At 40.7% G+C, this 18,408-nt stretch overlaps 1 protein-coding gene across 1 annotated transcript in view; it reads right to left on the bottom strand.

Moving 5' to 3' along the window:
• Positions 1-7,515: 7,515 nt before the first annotated feature.
• Positions 7,516-18,408, bottom strand: part of LOC149069075 (adhesion G protein-coupled receptor E2-like) — a 29,774-nt gene continuing 18,881 nt past the window's right edge. Inside the window, exons 13-18 of the mRNA XM_089250765.1 lie at positions 16,547-16,613; positions 13,111-13,177; positions 11,237-11,340; positions 11,015-11,138; positions 7,924-8,022; positions 7,516-7,781 (exon numbers count right to left, since the gene is read on the bottom strand). Of these exons, the coding sequence (XP_089106891.1) occupies positions 7,518-7,781; positions 7,924-8,022; positions 11,015-11,138; positions 11,237-11,340; positions 13,111-13,177; positions 16,547-16,613 (725 nt within the window). The 3' untranslated portion in view covers positions 7,516-7,517. The remainder of the gene's footprint in view (positions 7,782-7,923; positions 8,023-11,014; positions 11,139-11,236; positions 11,341-13,110; positions 13,178-16,546; positions 16,614-18,408) is intronic.

Raw genomic sequence — 18,408 nt, forward strand, 5'->3', positions numbered from 1 at the left:
TGATATCAATACCAATAAACTGTTTGTGTGTACAGTGATGATACATTCCGTTTGGTTGAATAGGACTGGTAAAGGAGTATGTTGGTAACATTAGACAACTGTTTTTCTTTCCCGCATAATTAGTTGCGACATGTTCAATCGTTTCCTTTTTTTTTTTTGTCATTTTACTTTACAACAGGATCTCTTTTCTTCCCATTTAAGCTAAATTCTGTATTTTGGTTATTACAACGATTACTGCGGTCTGATTGCATCAAGTACGGAAATGTTAACAAAAGTGGGGGAAAAAAAGAACACCTAGCCTCTTACATAGTTTTGCAGCCTTATAACTTGCAGGGAGAAAAATTAAGTTTGGTCATACTTCTCAGCTTCATAATGCACAAAAAATACCTTGCAGCGGAAAAATATAACATTATCTGATGTCCCGATAACTATTATCTATAATTAACCATGCACGAATTTTTCTTATGTTATGCTATTGGTCTGTTCCTTGCAAAAGTGCTAACAATATCCATGATTCTGTAGCGATACTATTGTATAGCAACCAATAATCTAGCAGATGGCGTTAGTCATCCATGATTGTCACTGTGAATGCCGCGAGTGTATACTTATATATGTATATGTGTACTACGAACAGAGAGAGTCGAGACTTCGGAATGTCTGGATGTGTTTGTACTCAAGTGCGATGTAAATAGTAAAGTTTAACCCATAGTAATTTTAATAGTAATAAATTTATATAATAAAGCATCTTAAATCGACATGTATACTTGTACAATATAGTGAATTCTTACACTATAATTCTAATAAGTGGCGTCGACTATCTCGCCACCTTAAAATTCTCTTATTTTTGCAGTGCCAAGCCCAAACACATTTCTGAATTCATCAAGCATGTTTTCCATTTCCAACCTGTCAGATAACTGCCAGTAAGCAGAGTTCAGTTGTTTTTCAAAGTAGGGCACAGTAACCCCATGTCGATACAGATGTTTAGAGGTGCGAGTTCAATGCCCAGTTCGTCCTTGTCAGAAACTTTCCTGATATGACCACAGAAAAAGATTGTTTCTGCAGGGAGTCCAACACCGAGGGGTTAGCGCACCAACCTCTCAGTGACTGAAAAAATCGGCCGTTCAGAATCTGTAATAAATTGTAGGTCTTGGTCTAAGGGGTCATTCAAGTATTACGTCAGCATCTGTGGGGGGTTCCAATATGCTGATTTTTGATGACGGGGGGTGGGTTGGATAATGCTTATGTCATCAACCACCCTTCATGAAAATATGAAATATGACATCTTACTCGATGCGCCAAAAACGAGAAAAACCTTTCGATAGTATGTGGGCACTTGAAGTAACATTCCCCCTGTTGATAAGTGCCCTACAGAGCCACTTTAGTGATCTCTAAATGTTTCGCTGATCCAAGTGATCTGGAAATGTGTCCGGGCCGCTTAAGTGCTCTGGAACTGTGCCACGCATCACTCAAGGAATCCGTAATTATGCCGCGGATCACATAAGTAATCTGGAACTGTCTCACTTAAGTGGCCCCCAGTGCGGTTCTACATCACTTAAGTGTTCCAAAACTATGCCACATGTCACTCAAGGGATCTCTATAAATGTGTCACGGATCACTTAAGCCATCTGTAAATGTGCCGCTTATTTCATTTTTACAAAATTAGGTTTGAGGAGGGCAGGGGCCTCATCAGAGAGAGGTAACCCAAAGGGGCTTTATGCGATTTACCATATATGACTTAGAAGGTGGGTCGCAATGAATTTATTAAAGATAAATTTTGTGTTCATAGCTTTCAGATAGAGTTAAAGTCAACAGAAATTGATTATAATAACACATAAAGGTATTTTCTTCCAAATTTCAATTTAAAAAAAAATATTTTTTCACATTAAAAACAAATTTTTGACCGTCGGGGGGGCACTAGCCCTCCCGTCCACGTCTCTGATCCCAACTATATGCGTTAGGATTCAGAGGGCAGAGCTGATGACGAAATTTTGCAGACGGCGAGTCAGTTTTGCTGACAAGTGTTAGACCTCGCGTGCAGAAAATGACCAAATTTTGTTCAAAGTTTGATAACAGAAGGAGAGAGATTAGTTTTTTTTACTTCGCTTCGGGTTAGTATAGGAATAATAGATAAAGTATGTGTCTCTTACCTTATTTTTTTCAAATCATTATTCTCGTTGTTTGGCGGAAGGGGAGCTTTTATCCCCTGCACAAAATCGGAAAAAAAAATGCTTGGACATGTGTGGAATTTTGCAGTGTGTTTAGCGATTACCACGGTGCTAGTTATAATGCGGATAGGGGAAATTTTAAAATCACCGAGATGGTTAAAATAATTTTTTTCCCCGGATATATGATATTTTTAGATATCATACGTTTGTGTGAATGCAATGAACAAAAATACAGGTTTGCATCATCTTTAAAATTAGAGCTATCAAAAAATGAATAAAAATGGTATTTCATTATTCCCGCACAACTTCCTATATTTTCGTATTCCGGTAATTTGCAGTATTTACATCAAAGGTGCTCGACCTTTAGGAGAGAGTGAGTCACTTCATGAGTTTGAACACAAGTCGCGGGTCACTCAAGTGATCTGGAAATGAGTCACAGGCAGCTTAAGTGCTCTGGAACTGTGCTACGTGTCACTTAAGTGATCTGCAAATATATCGCAGGTTACTATAGGCATCTGTTAATGTGAGCTTTGGCCTGAGTTAGGTCCGACAGTTCATTTACGGTCCCGTTCAGTGCATACGAGCTCCAAGTAAAGATTGAGATGTTCGTTGCCTCTGTAGTGTAGGCTATTCACCCGAAAAATGAAAGGGAGTGGGTTTGATTCCCCGCAGGGGCAGTTGAATTTTCTCTTTCCGAAATATATCTTCGCATCAGCCAGCTGTTAAAAACCTTTGTATCTGTTAAATGTGCCGCGACCCGCTTGAGTGATGTGGGACTGTCGCCAGCGCCGCAACGGGGGGGGGGGGGGCTGTAGCAGAGGGAGCGCAAATTTTATTTTCAAACCTCTCCAACATTACAAGGGGGCGCCAAAATGCGCACTTGCGTCGGATGACCAAGCATCTAGTTGTAGCCCCGATTGTCGCACGAGTCACTTAAGTACTCCGGAACTGTGTCACGGGCCACGTAAGATATCTAAGTGTACGACGGGCTTTTTAAGCGTTTGGAACCGTGTCCCAGGTCACTGAAGTGATCTGCTAATTTGCCGCGGCTCGGGTCACTGAGGTATCTGTGAATGGGCCACGGGGCCTGAGTACTCCAGAACTATTTTTCGTGGTTCACTTAAGTGATCTGTAAATGTGCCCCGGTCGCGTATAAACAAAGTTTACGTTCCTAAATATAATACGAGCGGTTTAGCGCCTAGTGATTGATTGCAATGGACCAATACAGTAGTTGGTGAAATTTACATTTTGCGGGATTTAATGGTGTTTTATTTTGACAATTGATGTATTTAATTAGAACAGAAACCCGGTATTAGCTGTGATGCAGTCGGTAGGGCACAGGGCATCGCGAAAATTGTGGGTTTTGAATCCCGCTGTTAGAATTTGTGTTATTTTTTCCCACCCTCATTTCTGACGATCATCGATTAATTTTTCTTCGTCGTAATTTTTCTCTTTTTTTGACAAAAAAGTACTTTCGTAAGGCCGGGATTACACTTTAAAAGTTTTGTTAAAGCTCTTTGATAAAACGTGAAAAATTCAACCAATAAGATCACCGGTTGCATTTGCTTGAATGCAACCGATGCGCCTATTAGTTGAATTTTTCAATTTTTATAACCTATCTTTTATAAAACTTTATAGTGTAATCTCGGCCTAACTAACACAAGGTGAACGATACTTTTTCGAGAGTTTATCCGGCAACCCTTGAGAGTATTTTGATGTAAAAAGAATCATTTTTTTCTGAGAGAGAGAGAGAAAAACGAATTTTTACCTAATTTTTTAATTTCGAACTGTTTTTTTTCCCCCCCGGCTACTATGCACGTAGCAAACGCTGTCAGTTTGATACATAACTTCAAATTTTAATAGAAACCTTACTTACTGGGAGTAATCCACGGCTGCATAAAGTTCGGTGATACGAATTCCTCCCCAATTTGAAAAAAACTTGTTCATCATAAAATATTCATATTTATGTAAATATCATTCACCTCAGCAATGAAGTTTTTGGTCATGTTTTTATAGAGAAAATTTTTTCCACTGGAATTTGATTTTTTTTTTTTTTCAGAAATCATTGATAATTACTGTTAATAAACTTTTTTTTAAGACAATATTTCTCTTTCAACCTCTCGGCGAAAAAAAGCGCAGAAAACAGGCAGTAGTATTTGATCTGCATCAAGAAATTCTGATATTTTCTAACATAAAAATTTGTTAAATTGAAGAATTGTTACCGTATTATTTTAAAAAATTGTTCTATACGCGCAAGATTTTTGTTTCACAGTATCAAAGTTAGCGAGTTATTTGGCGGAACTAGTTTCGCTAAAAGCTCCGCACCTCTTGAGGTTTTACTATCTCCTTTATATCAATCACTGCATGCCAATTCCTCCAGTAGAGCATAGAATGTAAGCTTTGTAATTACTCCGCCCAGGCATGTCGGGCGATAGATCTGGCCAGCTATGGCGGCAGACTTTAATTTTATTGGTACACGGTCTTCTTTTTATTGATACAAAGGGCCGTGGTCCTCCTTGTATTGGTACAGGGGGGTCCGCAACATCTTCGTTTTATTGATAAAAATTTGGGTAGGTCCGATTAATCGAGTTAGATAATATAAAAATTCGTATAAAACATTAAAAAACAATACATTTATTCATGTCATGTCGCATATCACTTCAACTGCAGTAGCAAGAGGCTGTATGTCAGCATGGCACCGAAAGAAGACAGTACGAAAGACCTCGTCATCTTAAACATCTTCCAACTCGTCAGGCAATAATCCTTGGACATCACACATTCCCTCAGTCTCTCCACCAGACGGCGGTTCTTCTCTCCCCGGTCATTAACACCCATCGTCAAAAGCGCGTTCTTCAATATGGCGTGTTCCTCCCGAACTTGTGCCGCCGAGAAGATGGCGATGGCGTAAGTGAATGAGTGCCACACGAAGATGGCCGTCACGAAAGCGCAGTCCGCACCAGGTAAGCAAGGCATAGATCTCAACGCGATAGCCAGGCTACTGAACATGTAAGTGACATTTTTCAAGATGAACAGGAACATCGGAAAGCTCAGGACACTCTCGATGCGATCGAACAGCTTGGTTATGGATTCATAAGCGGCTATCACGTCACGGGACGGATTTTTCGAGATGGCGGACCTGTAGCCTTTCAATATGAAGCACATGTCACGGCACAGAGAGTCGTATATCACGGTGAAAGAGTTGTTCAGTATGGTGTAGTTATAGGATCTCTCGAAGATCATCAAGCTCGCCATCGCGTTCCATCCAGCGTCGTTCCGTAAGTGAAACGGTACCGTATTCATGAAGAACATCCAATCCAACATCTTCGCGCTGGAACCTTCTAGAAAGCAGGCTGTGGTGAAAGCGATCGACGTCACAAAGGAACCGGCCATCGTCACCGAGACCACGACAGACGCGACGCAGGAACTCCATCTAGTGTCGCGATGGTTCCGAGAAATGATCGGCTTCCGTAGCATCCGTTCCAAGTCTCTGGACACGGATTGGATTTCGATCCTTCGTAAAAACAACGTCATCCACAGAACGAAGCCCATAAGAAAGACGGTAGCGAACGCGAAGCCTGTAAACTTGACTCTACCTTTGTGGGTCCAACGCGTGACTGCCATCGGGAATCCAACCAAGTGATCGGCGACGATCACGACCGTCATGCAATACGTCAACGATTTCCACAAGATATTGTCCCGACTCATTGCTATGCCGGCGAATCTCAGGGCAAATGTCACGGAGCTGCTCGAATCTTCCGGGATGGCTTCGGTTACTAATTTCTTCTGGAACAGCATTGCCGAACATGTTACTTTTGGTGGAATCGGGGTGCTCGAGCACCCACAGTGTTTTGTAGAACAAATTTGATCATCTCCAGAATTAATTAACAAATGAGAATTTCCTACGTATAGCTCAAGTTGAGCACTCAGTCTAAACCATTTCCAGCATTTATAGTTACTGTATCTGGTTACAGAACAGTGTTAGGTAGGCTCATGGGGTTAGAGCTTTGGAAATATTACATTGGAAAGCCATCCATAATTCCAATACTTTGTTGACAATGCCGATATTCGATCAAGAGGTTTAAACGTTTGTTTGATGACACTCGTTTTTCGTAAAATCCGATTTATTTACTCGTGTCAACAAGTAGGGTCTATTGCGTGATAGCAATCTTATACTCAAACTCACGGAAAGAACTTTCCCCGCTTCAAGCGACATCTATCAATTCTTGACAAACAATGTCTGTATATATCCAAAACAAAACCGTTTAATGTATCCCATATGCCTCACGAATGCCTTTTTTTTTGTCACCTGGCATTTTTGACAACCATCCGTCCTTTTTCCACTCCAGTTAATTTTTGCGACACTTCCGCAGTTAAATTTGAATAATTAATTCACAATTTTTTAGAAGTTGGACATCCGCAGCTTCATTGTTTGCAAAATTTTATGCACGTGACTCTAGCGTAATTTTTGTGATGTAGGGACTGCTACACCAACTCCCATCGGATTCCTCTGTTCGGTTTTCATTACTGAACAATTTTTTTCCTCGTAAATTAAGTTTCAAAAGCGTTTTTTTTTTTATCCAGCAATAACGCATTTCCCTCCCTCCCTCTTCCCTAATCATGTAGTGGCTTCAAGAGTTTGGCATTGATCATCTATTATTGGCGAAATGTTTGTCGGACTACAGTGATTGAATAACGCTGAGTTTAAAACTTAAATCGAGGGGGGTCTTCGACCTTTCAGACATTGTGGGCCGAAATAGGGTTACCAGATTGGGAAACTTAGAAAAGAGGACACCTGTGCACGCACCCCTTAATAACGTCGCTTTTTCCAATTTCCAAGATGGCCAGCCGCTATACTGATCAATAAAACCGTCGTACAACAATAATTTTTCCTAACTAAAGTTGCCAGATTCGAAAACTAAGAAAGGAGGACGCGTGCGCATCTCTACTTACGTCACTTTTCCCAATTCGGGCTAACGAGAAAGATCGGTCTTTCTCGTTAGCGCCGTCCCAATTTTCGCAACTGTTGGCAGCACTATTCTGACCAATAAAACCGGCCACACCATTAATTCTTCCCAAGTAAAATAAAACCACCAAAGAATAGAGCAAAAAACAGAAAAATTCTGCGAATTTAGACTACTATTGGTCAATGGAAAATACTCATGCAAATCAAGAGATGTATGTTTTTCAAAGAAAAAAAAAAACAAACAATTCCGGAAACCTGGAAAATAGGACGCCTGGTAACCCTAGGCCAAAAGAAAAAATTTCCATGAGGCCCGAGGGCCAACAAACCTGTGTACAGAAAAGAAATGCTCAAAAATGAGGAATTTAATCTGCATTTGTGATCATCTATTATTACAATTCGACAGGGGGGATGACGTCAGAACTATAGTAGTACATGGAATGGGTAGGGACTTCGTTTCCGCTGTGATTGTCCCTAGAGACGACACTGTCTCCGTCACTCGTGAAGTAACTGCTGGACTCTATGAATGAGACGTTGATGCCGTGGACGTTGGCCACCTGGTCCGAGCCGTTGGCCGTCACCAGATAAGAACTACTAGTGGCAAATTTTTCAGGGTGTATCTTCTTGGTCTTCAACTCTTCACTCCAAGATGTCGCCTGCGATTCAAAAAGAAAAAAATTGCTGAAATTTTTTAATTGGAATGTCAGTTGGAGTTTCGCAAATTTTGTATTGAAATCAGGCATGTGTACGTATAGATAAATAACAAATATGGGGGAAATGAGAAATAAAAATGCTTACTGCAACTTTGATTTTCTCCAAATTATTCAGATAGAATGCAAATGCCACGGGACGAATATGATGGCAAAACAGGATTTGCGTAGCGAACAAGAATACGCCCTGAGACAAAAAGATACGTTGTACTATATGTTGGTAAGTACCAAGAAAACACGCGTTAAAACGGGGTGTTTCAGAAAAGAATCCCTCCAACATGATACTTACATAACATGAAAATCCATCACTTACCATCTTTATCTCGAAATATGGAGATAAATGACAGCACCAGAACACAACACAAGCACAACTGTGACATAAATATGTTAGGGCCATACACACACACACAACACGTTCGGACGTGTACCGATTCGTTAGAAATTCCACAAAAGGAATGTGTACGAGGTGCATGTGCGGTAAAGTACAGAGGACTCCTAATTTTGAAATGACATAATTTGGAAAGTGATAAATAGAAAGATTAGACAAGCAGTTTGTGTAATGGGCAAGCCTTGAATTTAAAACAAGCCGGTTTGGGGAGTTGGTTACAAATCTGGCTAATAGATGGTGCCACGATCCCGGTGAGATTTTCTTCAAATAGTGTTACCAAATACGAAAACTAAGAAAGGAAGACGCCTGCGTGCACCCCTCATGTCATTTTCATTAATTTTCGCAAGAGATGGCGCCACTTTTCTTCCAATAAAGGAAACCACCTTACCTCAATAATTTTTCGCAACTAAAACAGAACTGCTATGTATGTTACGGAAATTTGATAAATCAGTTTATTACTCATAATCACCGGCTATTATATGCATAGCTACCAACCAAGTTTAATAAATTTTGTTTTTCCCATTCACATCATGTAATCCCCAGTTTGCATTGGTAAATATGATAAAACGTCAGTAAATTAGTCGGAAATTTTGCTCACATTTCAGCCTAGTATGAGGGATTCGATCAGTGTGCTTATATTTAAAAATTTTGATAAATGCAAAGAAAATATGCAATTTTATGCATTTATGTGCATTAATACTGAAAAACGTCAAAATGTTCAAATGCATATGCACGTATGCACTTGCGTATAATCCGGGTTCTACTTATGAAAAAGATTATTCAAACTCACCCGAGATAAGATATCAACAAAGACGAGAAATATATTATGTTTGTGAAGAAGAACTGTCATAATCTGCAAAAAAGTAATACGTCACTCCTACAATTGTCAAGCTTATTTGATGTGCAAGTCCAATAGTTAATTTTTTCCCTTTCAGAATTTCGGACCAGACGTAAAGGGGAATGCCGGCTGCATGGCCCCCACATCCTGAAGCAGGGGCCCCCTGACCAGACTTTCACGGGGCCCCTTTATGATGAATTTATAGGGTGAAAAAAAACAAAAAACACCGGTCCCCAGGGCTGGAGCCTTGTCAGCCCACCCCTTGTGGGGGCCATGGCCGGCTGGTAACCCTATCTTTAAACAGTGTAAAATTGACGCTCATAAACGCAGGTAAAATCCCGTTATGATGAATTCCAAATGGTCGCCTTACCTTACTTTCAAACCGAGCACAACTCAGGTCTATCCCCATCTATGGGCGATTTACTACCTAGTGAGTTGTGTCGGAAGGGTAACTGTGTGTATACCTAACAGTCTGAGTGCGTATGTACTGTTGTGTTTTTTTCACTGCTGCCATCTATATTTCAGAAGTGAAGTGAGTGATGTGTTATGATTGAATTTCATTTGCACTGCTTGCAGGTCTAGTGCTCTCTATGGGCGAGACTTTTTAAAGGGGAGATAGGCTCGCATTCCCACCTTCCACAAAAAACCAACTTCAGCCGATCACCACTGTGGCGACGGTGCGGTCCGAACCCGAGACCTCGTAACGCGAGTCCGTCGCTATGATCACTCGACCACCATAGAGGTGGTCGCCTTACCTAGCAATGAAATGATAAAAGTGAAGAGTGGAGTTTAACCGCTTCGCTCACAAGCGATTGGCAAGAAATTCGGATGATCTATGTTTGACGAATCAACGATAACTTGTAACATAATGGCATGTTAGAAAAAGGAAGGGGGAAAAGGTAGAAAAGTAAGAAGAAAAAAAAACCAGATGAAAAAAAGGGAAAAAAAACAGTTATGTTACCACTATACTCCCTCTTCTTACCTGTAATACTTACGTAGGTATGAAGTATATTTCTCTTTTCACCCTCACCCTCTCATGTACATGTATATATAGTACAGCCTATTTCACCTTAGAATAGAATATTTTCCTCCTCATCACGGAGATGAAAAGAATTACTTTTTTTCATAGGGTTGCATCAAACTTTTGTGGTAATGAGGAGAGGGGAAAGAAAACAGGATTTGTTTGAATTTTTATTCCACTGGCGTTTGGACGCAATTCTGCGTCCTTGATCGTAAAGTGGTTAAACCCACTTTACTGTAATGGATCCTCGGAGATGTCCAAGCTGATACAACGCTTGAGCATTCCTAATGTTAACAATGACCCCCCAGATAAAGATGTTGTGAAATAAAAGACTGTGGTGCTGAATGAATGAATGAATGTGGAGACTGTGGTGCCATCTATCAACTGAAAATGTAACCATTTGCCTAGAATTCCAATCCTGCCACCTTGCCTAGCAATGACATGACAAAATTGAAGAGTTGAATACAAAGTCACTTTCCTGCAATGGATTCTCATAAATATCCAAGCTGATACAACGTTTGAGGACTCACGATATTAATAATGGCTTTTAAAGGGCCCCCACGGAAAGAAGTTGAAAGAAAAATACTATGATGTCATCTATTAGTTAAAATTGTAACTAGACAGACCGGTTCTCTCGAAGTTACTCACAATTTTAACTAATAGATGGCGCCAAGGTCGTTTTATTCAACAACGTCTTTATCTGGGCCCATTTGAAAATCAATTGCAATAAAGTAGCTTTAAACTCCCCTATTCACTTTTATCATGTCATTGCTGACACAAGTGGTGCGTTCGATGGGCCAGGCCTGGAATTTCAGACATCTACTTAGGACTGTTTACCAGTTACACCATTTTCAAAATTAGGGAGTCCTTTCTGGAACACTCCGCGTGTGTGGGAGCAACACATTATAAGTAACGTAAACCACCATCCATACCTGAAGTCCATTCAACGTGACGAAAAAGTATGCGATCCATTTAGAATCTGGTTGAATACCCAGTCCCACGAACCATGTCAGACCTAATATGCAGGTAAGAGAGGCTGCACCCTTCACACGCATCCTATGGGAGGGGGGAAAATCAATATCTCAAGTAATTAATGCTGAACACATTGGTGCAATGACTTTATAAGAAATCATATAGCATTTTTACGTGCATACCTGAGGTTTTCTTTCTTCAGCTTGATGCTTCGTCTCTCGTAGATATTTGTCCTACTCAGCCTGCTGGCTGCTCTCAATGTCACCAGGAACACTACGAAGTTGATCTGGAAAAGACCATGGATATTCACTATCGTTTATTTGAGATATGCGTTGGAGACGTGGGTGCTGGAGCAATCGCAGTATTTTGTAGCACGGAAGGGGGGGGGGGGCACATGCCCAGGACCTAACAATATCCATCCATGTCCATCTCCTTCACTGCCCAAAAATTCTTCAACATATTTGAAACAGCCTGTGTACCATTACGTGACCAGATAATCCTGCCGCTACGACCCTTAGTCGGGTCTTCAATTAAATTATTGCCCCATATATATATATATATATATATATGAGTGGGAAAAGGGGCTCTGCATCCCGTCAAAATGAATGGGTCTTTTACTCAATCATACTCAAATCTGCATTAAGCGGCTTTGATCTTACTCCAAATTCCACTCAGGATAAAGCTATGGCGCTTAGACCACATAGAAAGAAATGGGTCATCTACTATACCCATGTCTAATTTCGGTAAAGCTGTGGGTCGTCGTATACAGCTTGATACACTATAAGAATATGCCATCTACTCACCTCATGTCAAATCTGGATGAAGCTAAGGGGTCGTACACCCTGTATAAAGAAATGGAACTTTTACTCAGTCGTACCCTATTCTACAATATGAGTGAAATCTGAGGATTGAACATCCCGTAAAAATAAATAAGTCATCGAATCAGCCGATGTGCTGTATATCTGTATAAAACTATGTATTAGTCTGTATAAATAACTGTATCAATCTGTATAAAACTATGGATCGCAAACCATATACAATCTGAATGAAATCTGAGGGTTGCTATCCATAAAAAATAAATCGATCATCTACTCACCTCCCTGCAATCGGAATGATGATATGGGTTTTAAACTCTACAAAAAGAAATGGATCAGCCCATGTCTAATCTCGATAAAACTATAAGGTTGCAAGCCCTTGAGAAAGAAATTATCAATTACCCCATGTCCAATTTGGATAAAGTTATGGGTCGTAGGGGATGTGGTCGGACGATTTCCACGCACTTTGAGAGAAGAATTTTGTCGTGCAGAGTTTATATGCGGTCCTTAAAGTGACACTCTGTGTACATTTAACAAATGTAACACATTTTTGATCGATCGCTGTTCCAATTTCGTAACCAAATTCCACATAATTTTTACATATGATTACTGATTACCTAAATAGCATTTGAGAAGTTTGGGAATTCACCCTCCACTTCCCCTCTCCATCACCTACAATGACCAAAATCAGACTGGGGCAATCGACCTGGTGGCAGGGCCGCAACTACGGGAGAGGGGGGGGGGGAAGCAGGCGGTTCTCGTGCCTCGGGCGCTGGACCCGAGGGGGCGAAAATTTCATTCTGAAACCTCTCCTTCAACACTACAAGGGGACGTCAAAAAGCGTGCTTGCCCCGGGTGACCAAGCATTTAGTTGCGGCCCTGCCTGTTGGATATTTTCATTTTGATGGCAATCGGCGGAGCCCCGCTAATTCGTACTAAGGGTGTTGGAGAGATTTTAAACACAAAAATTCTTTTGAATTTCCCAATGCTAAAAATACCTAAGTTCTGCAGAACAAGGCCTTTAAAATTCACGAATAAACATAAAACAATATCGAAATAGGCATTTACGGCAGGAAAAATTCGTAAAACGTATTTCTACAACAATAAAGAAAAGTTTGAAATTAGGCAAAAAAAGGCATTTTGCCTGAACGTCCGATCTCTATTCGCCAGCATGAAAGTGTATAATGCACATTGAGAATGAGTAGGAAAAAAAGTAATAATAATGAGCATGTGAGAGATACCGTCGCAATCAGGACGATTGGTCCACCGACGGCCCACACTTGTCCTTCTTCGGTCGAGGGCCAACAGCTGTGGGAAAAATGTATTTAAAATGTTAATTATTGTAATGGACAGTACGAGATACAGTACATACAGAGTTGTCCTGTAAGCAGGGCCATAACTAGGAAGGGTGGGAGGCAACTCCCCCGGGCGGAAAAATTTAGGGGGAGCGGCAGTTTTATAGGTGGGAACAAGGAACACCATTACAAAATTATCGAATTTTAAAGTTGTGATGGCGGTAAAATAATGTTTGCCCCGGGCGGCAGAAATCCTAGTTACGCCCCTGCCTGTAAATGCTAAGCGGCCTTTATCTCATCAACCGTCCATCGTAGAAGTATGATTCCAATTTTAAAAAATGCTCAAGACGTCCAGGGCCGTCATTTCAACTTTTTCCGGGGGGGGGGGGCAAAGAACATGTACTCAATGTATTTATAATTATATATATGTATATATATGTGTGTGTGTATATATATATATACTAGGGGGGCTCTGCCCCCCTGCCGCCTTTGGCGGCCAACCCCCCCCCCCCCCCACTTCTCTCCCGGACATATCTTGTTTATTTCGTCCCACTTCATCAGCGTGCTATGGAAAAGGAGAAAGGGACGTGTGAAAGCACCAGCCTACTGAAGAAGCGAATTTTAATGAAAATAATAATAAAGCAACAAAAAACAAATGAGATTCATCAAGTATCCCCAGAAAACTTCCCCATGGGGGTCCCCAGATTCAATTCGCTGAATTTCAGTGGGGCCCCACACTGGATATATCTTGGGCTACCGATGTGTTGCAAATTTTACAATGTCAAACCGCAAAAATCAATGAGATACATTCAGGGGCACCGAATTACAACCTGCGAACATTTCCATGAAGCCGTGACCTGCAAGCTTGTCGGACACCCCCCTGTGAGAATTTTTCATTTTTATCAATTTTACAACGAATAAAATCCAGGGCCCCACATCCAGTAGCGGGGACACAATACGCAGATTTTTAGTGGGGCCCCAGACTGGCTATATCTCGGGTTTCGGCTGTGGCAAATTCTACAACAGAAAAGAATGAGATTCATCCAGGGCCCCCAAAATCAAACCTGTAAACATGGGGCCCCCCGACTTGGAAGCTTGTCGGTCATCCCCCGGTGCGAGTGCCATGAAAAATTTTCATTTGTATTCGTTTTACCAACGAATAAAATCCAGAGCCCCCAAAATGAAACCTGTAAACATAGGGCCCCCGACTTGGAAGCTTGTCGGTCATCCCCCGGAGCGAGTGCCATGAAAAATTTTCATTTGTATTCGTTTTACCAACGAATAAAATCCAGGGCCCCCAAAATGAAACCTGTAAACATGGGGGCCCCGACTTGGAAGCTTGTCGGTCATCCCCCGGTGCGAGTGCCATGAAAAATTTTCATTTGTATTCGTTTTACCAACGAATAAAATCCAGGGCCCCCAACCAATTACCCGGGACACCAATTCGCATACTTTTGGTGGGGCCCCAGACTGGCTTTATCTCGGGCTTCGGCTGTTGCAAATTCTACAACAGAAAAGAATGAGATTCATCCAGGGCCCCCAAAATGAAACCTGTAAACATAGGGCCCCCGACTTGGAAGCTTGTCGGTCATCTCCCGGAGCGAGTGCCATGAAAAATTTTCATTTGTATTCGTTTTACCAACGAATAAAATCCAGGGCCCCAAAATGAAACCTGTAAACATGGGGCCCCCGACTTGGAAGCTTGTCGGTCATCCCCCGGTGCGAGCGCCATGAAAAATTTTCATTTGTATTCGTTTTACGAACGAATAAAATCCAGGGCCCCCAAACAATTACCCGGGACACCAATTCGCGTGGGGCCCCAGACTGACTTTATCTCGGGCTTCGGCTGTTGCAAATTCTACAACAGAAAAGAATGAGATTCATCCAGGGCCCCCAAAATGAAACCTTTAAACATAGGGCCCCCGACTTGGAAGCTTGTCGGCCATCCCACGGAGCGAGTACCATGAAAAATTTTCATTTGTATTCGTTTTACCAACGAAGAAAATCCAGGACCCCCCAACCAATTACCCGGGACACCAATTCGCATACTTTTGGTGGGGCCCCAGACTGGATATATCTTTTGCTTCCGCTATCGAAATTTTTCAACGTTAAAGTAGCAAGTAAACAATGAGATCCATCAAGGGCCCCTGGAAATGAAAACTTTTTACTTATACGTGAAATCTTCCCCGGGTACCCCGACCCTGTGTTGGGAGCACTGCTGTTGTGTGTGTATATATTATACATATATATACCTCTCGGCATGGACCTCCCCCCCCCCACAAAGGAAGGGCTGACAGGGGCCACAACGATTCTTATCACTTTTTGATTTTTCACACTATAAATTAATCACAGAGGGGCCCCTGAAAAGCTGGTTTGGGGGCTCGAAATCTAAATTCCAGCCTAAGGGCTCTGCTGTAGGATGTAGGAGCCTCTTGGTACATGCACATAACATGGTCCCGATGGGTCAAATGGGTCCCGATATGTGAATATCGACCCAATATCGATATATGAATATATGAATATGAATGCACGATATATGAATGTGAATATCGATATATGAATCGAACCCACTTCCGTAACAGATTTCCGTCACTCAAAAATTTCACCCACTTCCGTCACTCGGTTGCTTAGCAACAGGCCCTTTTCGAGTTTGTTTGTGATTTTATATTATAGAATAGATATATATATATATATATATGCCATTTTTAGTGTATTTTCAAAAGCCAGGGTGCCCCCCCCCCCGACCCCCCCAAATGACAGGCCTGAAGACGTCCAGAAATTACCCTGTACCAGTATTGAGAGTGAAAATACAGTGTGTCACAAAATAAAAAACAAAATCTAAATTTTTATACGGTTTCCTCGTCCTCTAACTTCCGATTACAAAGTTGTTGCCCTGTATCTCTTGAGGCCAACAGAAAACAATTTCATGTTTCCAAGTGCAACATTCGTTAGGATATTTGAATTCAAAAATCTGAGAAAAGTTATGAAAGGACAGCAAAAACTAACAGGCAACGCTATTTTTCCCCATTTACGCTGTCCTTTTCTTAGATTTTTGAATTGGAATATCTCGTCGAATGGAAACTTGGAATATTTCTGTTGGCCTCAGGAAAAAAAGAGCTTGAACTTTCTAATTGGAAGTTAGAGAACAGGGAGACCTTATAAAAATTTAGATTTTGCATTTTGTTGCACACTGTATTTTCACTATCGAAACAAAGTACAGAGTAATTTAGGAACGATTTTTTTTCGAGCATTTTTAAACTGAAACTATATCTCTACAACGGCCGGTTGATAGATAAAGTCCGCATTATCACTTACGGGACACACTGTATATTGATTCAATTTGATTACACGCGTACAGTGCACATGCTTGTATTTTACTCACTATTTTTCTCTGATGAGGAAGTAACTCCTCTTTATACTCGTTCCTACTACAATGACGAAAGGAAGACCTGCAAAGTACAAAGAGGCGTATTTTCACCGTATAAAACAATACTTTTTATATGTAAATCCCATAAGTACGCAACAGTATGCATAATACATATGAGGCCAAATGAAAAATGATGATTTAAAAAAGTAACCGTGTGTCGTATTTTTTCAATTTTTTTTTCAGAGATGTGGGGAAATACTATCTTAGAAAACTTATTCAAAAAATTGGCAATACTTTGGGTATTGCCTTGAAGTGGCGACAAACGCAGAGGGGTGATGTTAGGCATCGAGATGTAACGCTTTTTATGTGTAGTGCTGCCATCTGCAATCAATTTTTTAAACTATGAGTTTTTTTCTCAACTCATAGAGAGCGAAGTGTAATGAATGAATAATTATAACGTTATAGAGAACTGAACTGAAGGGAAATTTATGGCAGTACCTATCCGTTTGCGGACACTTGCTGCCCTCAATGTGAAGGAAAAAAAGACGTGTGTATGTGTATAGTGAAAATGTATGTATGTCGGTCAGAATCAAGAATTTGTCTAAATCGGGATCCCATAATTAATTAATAAATAATTAATTACTATAGGTTTTACAAACTCAACATGTCCTTCCGAGCCGGTTAGTATTATTAAATATTAAATAATTTGGGCAGGAAAAGGGAACTGCTTGGCGACGTCATCATCAGATCCGCCTGGTCTCACCTCATTGGTCGGTATCGTTGCAGAGAGCGACAGGCCTACAACGTCATAATTATTCATTCATTACACTTCACGCTCTGAGTTGAGGAAAAACTCATAGTTTAAGAAATTGATTGCAGATGGCAGCACTACACATAACAAGCATTACACAGAAACAAACTTCACAGAAGGTTCACTATACATACACCTACATTCCAACATGTACCAATGCGTTAGAGGCTCCGCAGAGGAATATGGATGAGGTGCACGTCTGGTTTAGTAGTGGTAGGCATCAAGAGGAATCAAAATTGCCGTAGAACATGGTATCGCAAACCACGTCTAGTCGGCGAAAATCGCAAAAATACTTATGAAGGAAGGGTGTGGCGTCGAGTGGGACAAAAAAGCTAATAATTAGTAGAAAAAACATTTATTTAAGAGCATGATTACAACATAGCCCGTGGTGTACAAAATGAAGTACAATAATGAGTGCAAAATCTCTTGTAATCATTTCTCTTCGTCTACTTTCTGGCATTGAACTGTACTGCACAGGCTATATTGTAATCATGCTGTCGAAAATAAATGGTTTTTGTACTTATTCATTTTACTTTTTTGCACTTATTTTGTACTTACATTATTACTTACTTATTTTGGCGATTTTCACTGATTTAACGTGGCTTGCGATGTCATGTTCTATGGCAATTTTTGTTCCTTTTGATGCCTAATAATGCCCTTCTGAGTTTGTCGTCACTTCAAGGCAACACCCTGTGCAATTTTTCGGTTATCGTTACAGTGCAAATTGAAAAACAAAAAAAAGAACTGAGGCCACTCCACTATTCTCAAACTTACCTTATTTGCATATCCTTATGGATAGACATAATTTCTTTTGGCTCTTCGAATAATTCGACGTGGTTGTTTCCCGCGGAGCTTGATTCGTAAAGATTGGACTAAGGCAAAAAGACCATCTCTTGCAGAAAAAGTTAAGATCTTCGTTTTAAAAAGTATAGATTGATTTCTCTAGAAAATTGATAGAATAAGCCGAACACACCGGTTCACAATTTCTTGAAGAACGCAGAATGTTATTCTGAGTATAAAGGTACGCTCAGGTCGTCTTTAACAGATTTTCAGAGGAGAATAACAA

The sequence above is a fragment of the Pholcus phalangioides genome, unplaced genomic scaffold (genome assembly GCF_987345545.1).
Source record: "Pholcus phalangioides strain wild (caught in Gottingen) unplaced genomic scaffold, Ppha-v1.0 ptg000024l_1, whole genome shotgun sequence".
NCBI classification, from domain to species: domain Eukaryota; kingdom Metazoa; phylum Arthropoda; class Arachnida; order Araneae; family Pholcidae; genus Pholcus; species Pholcus phalangioides.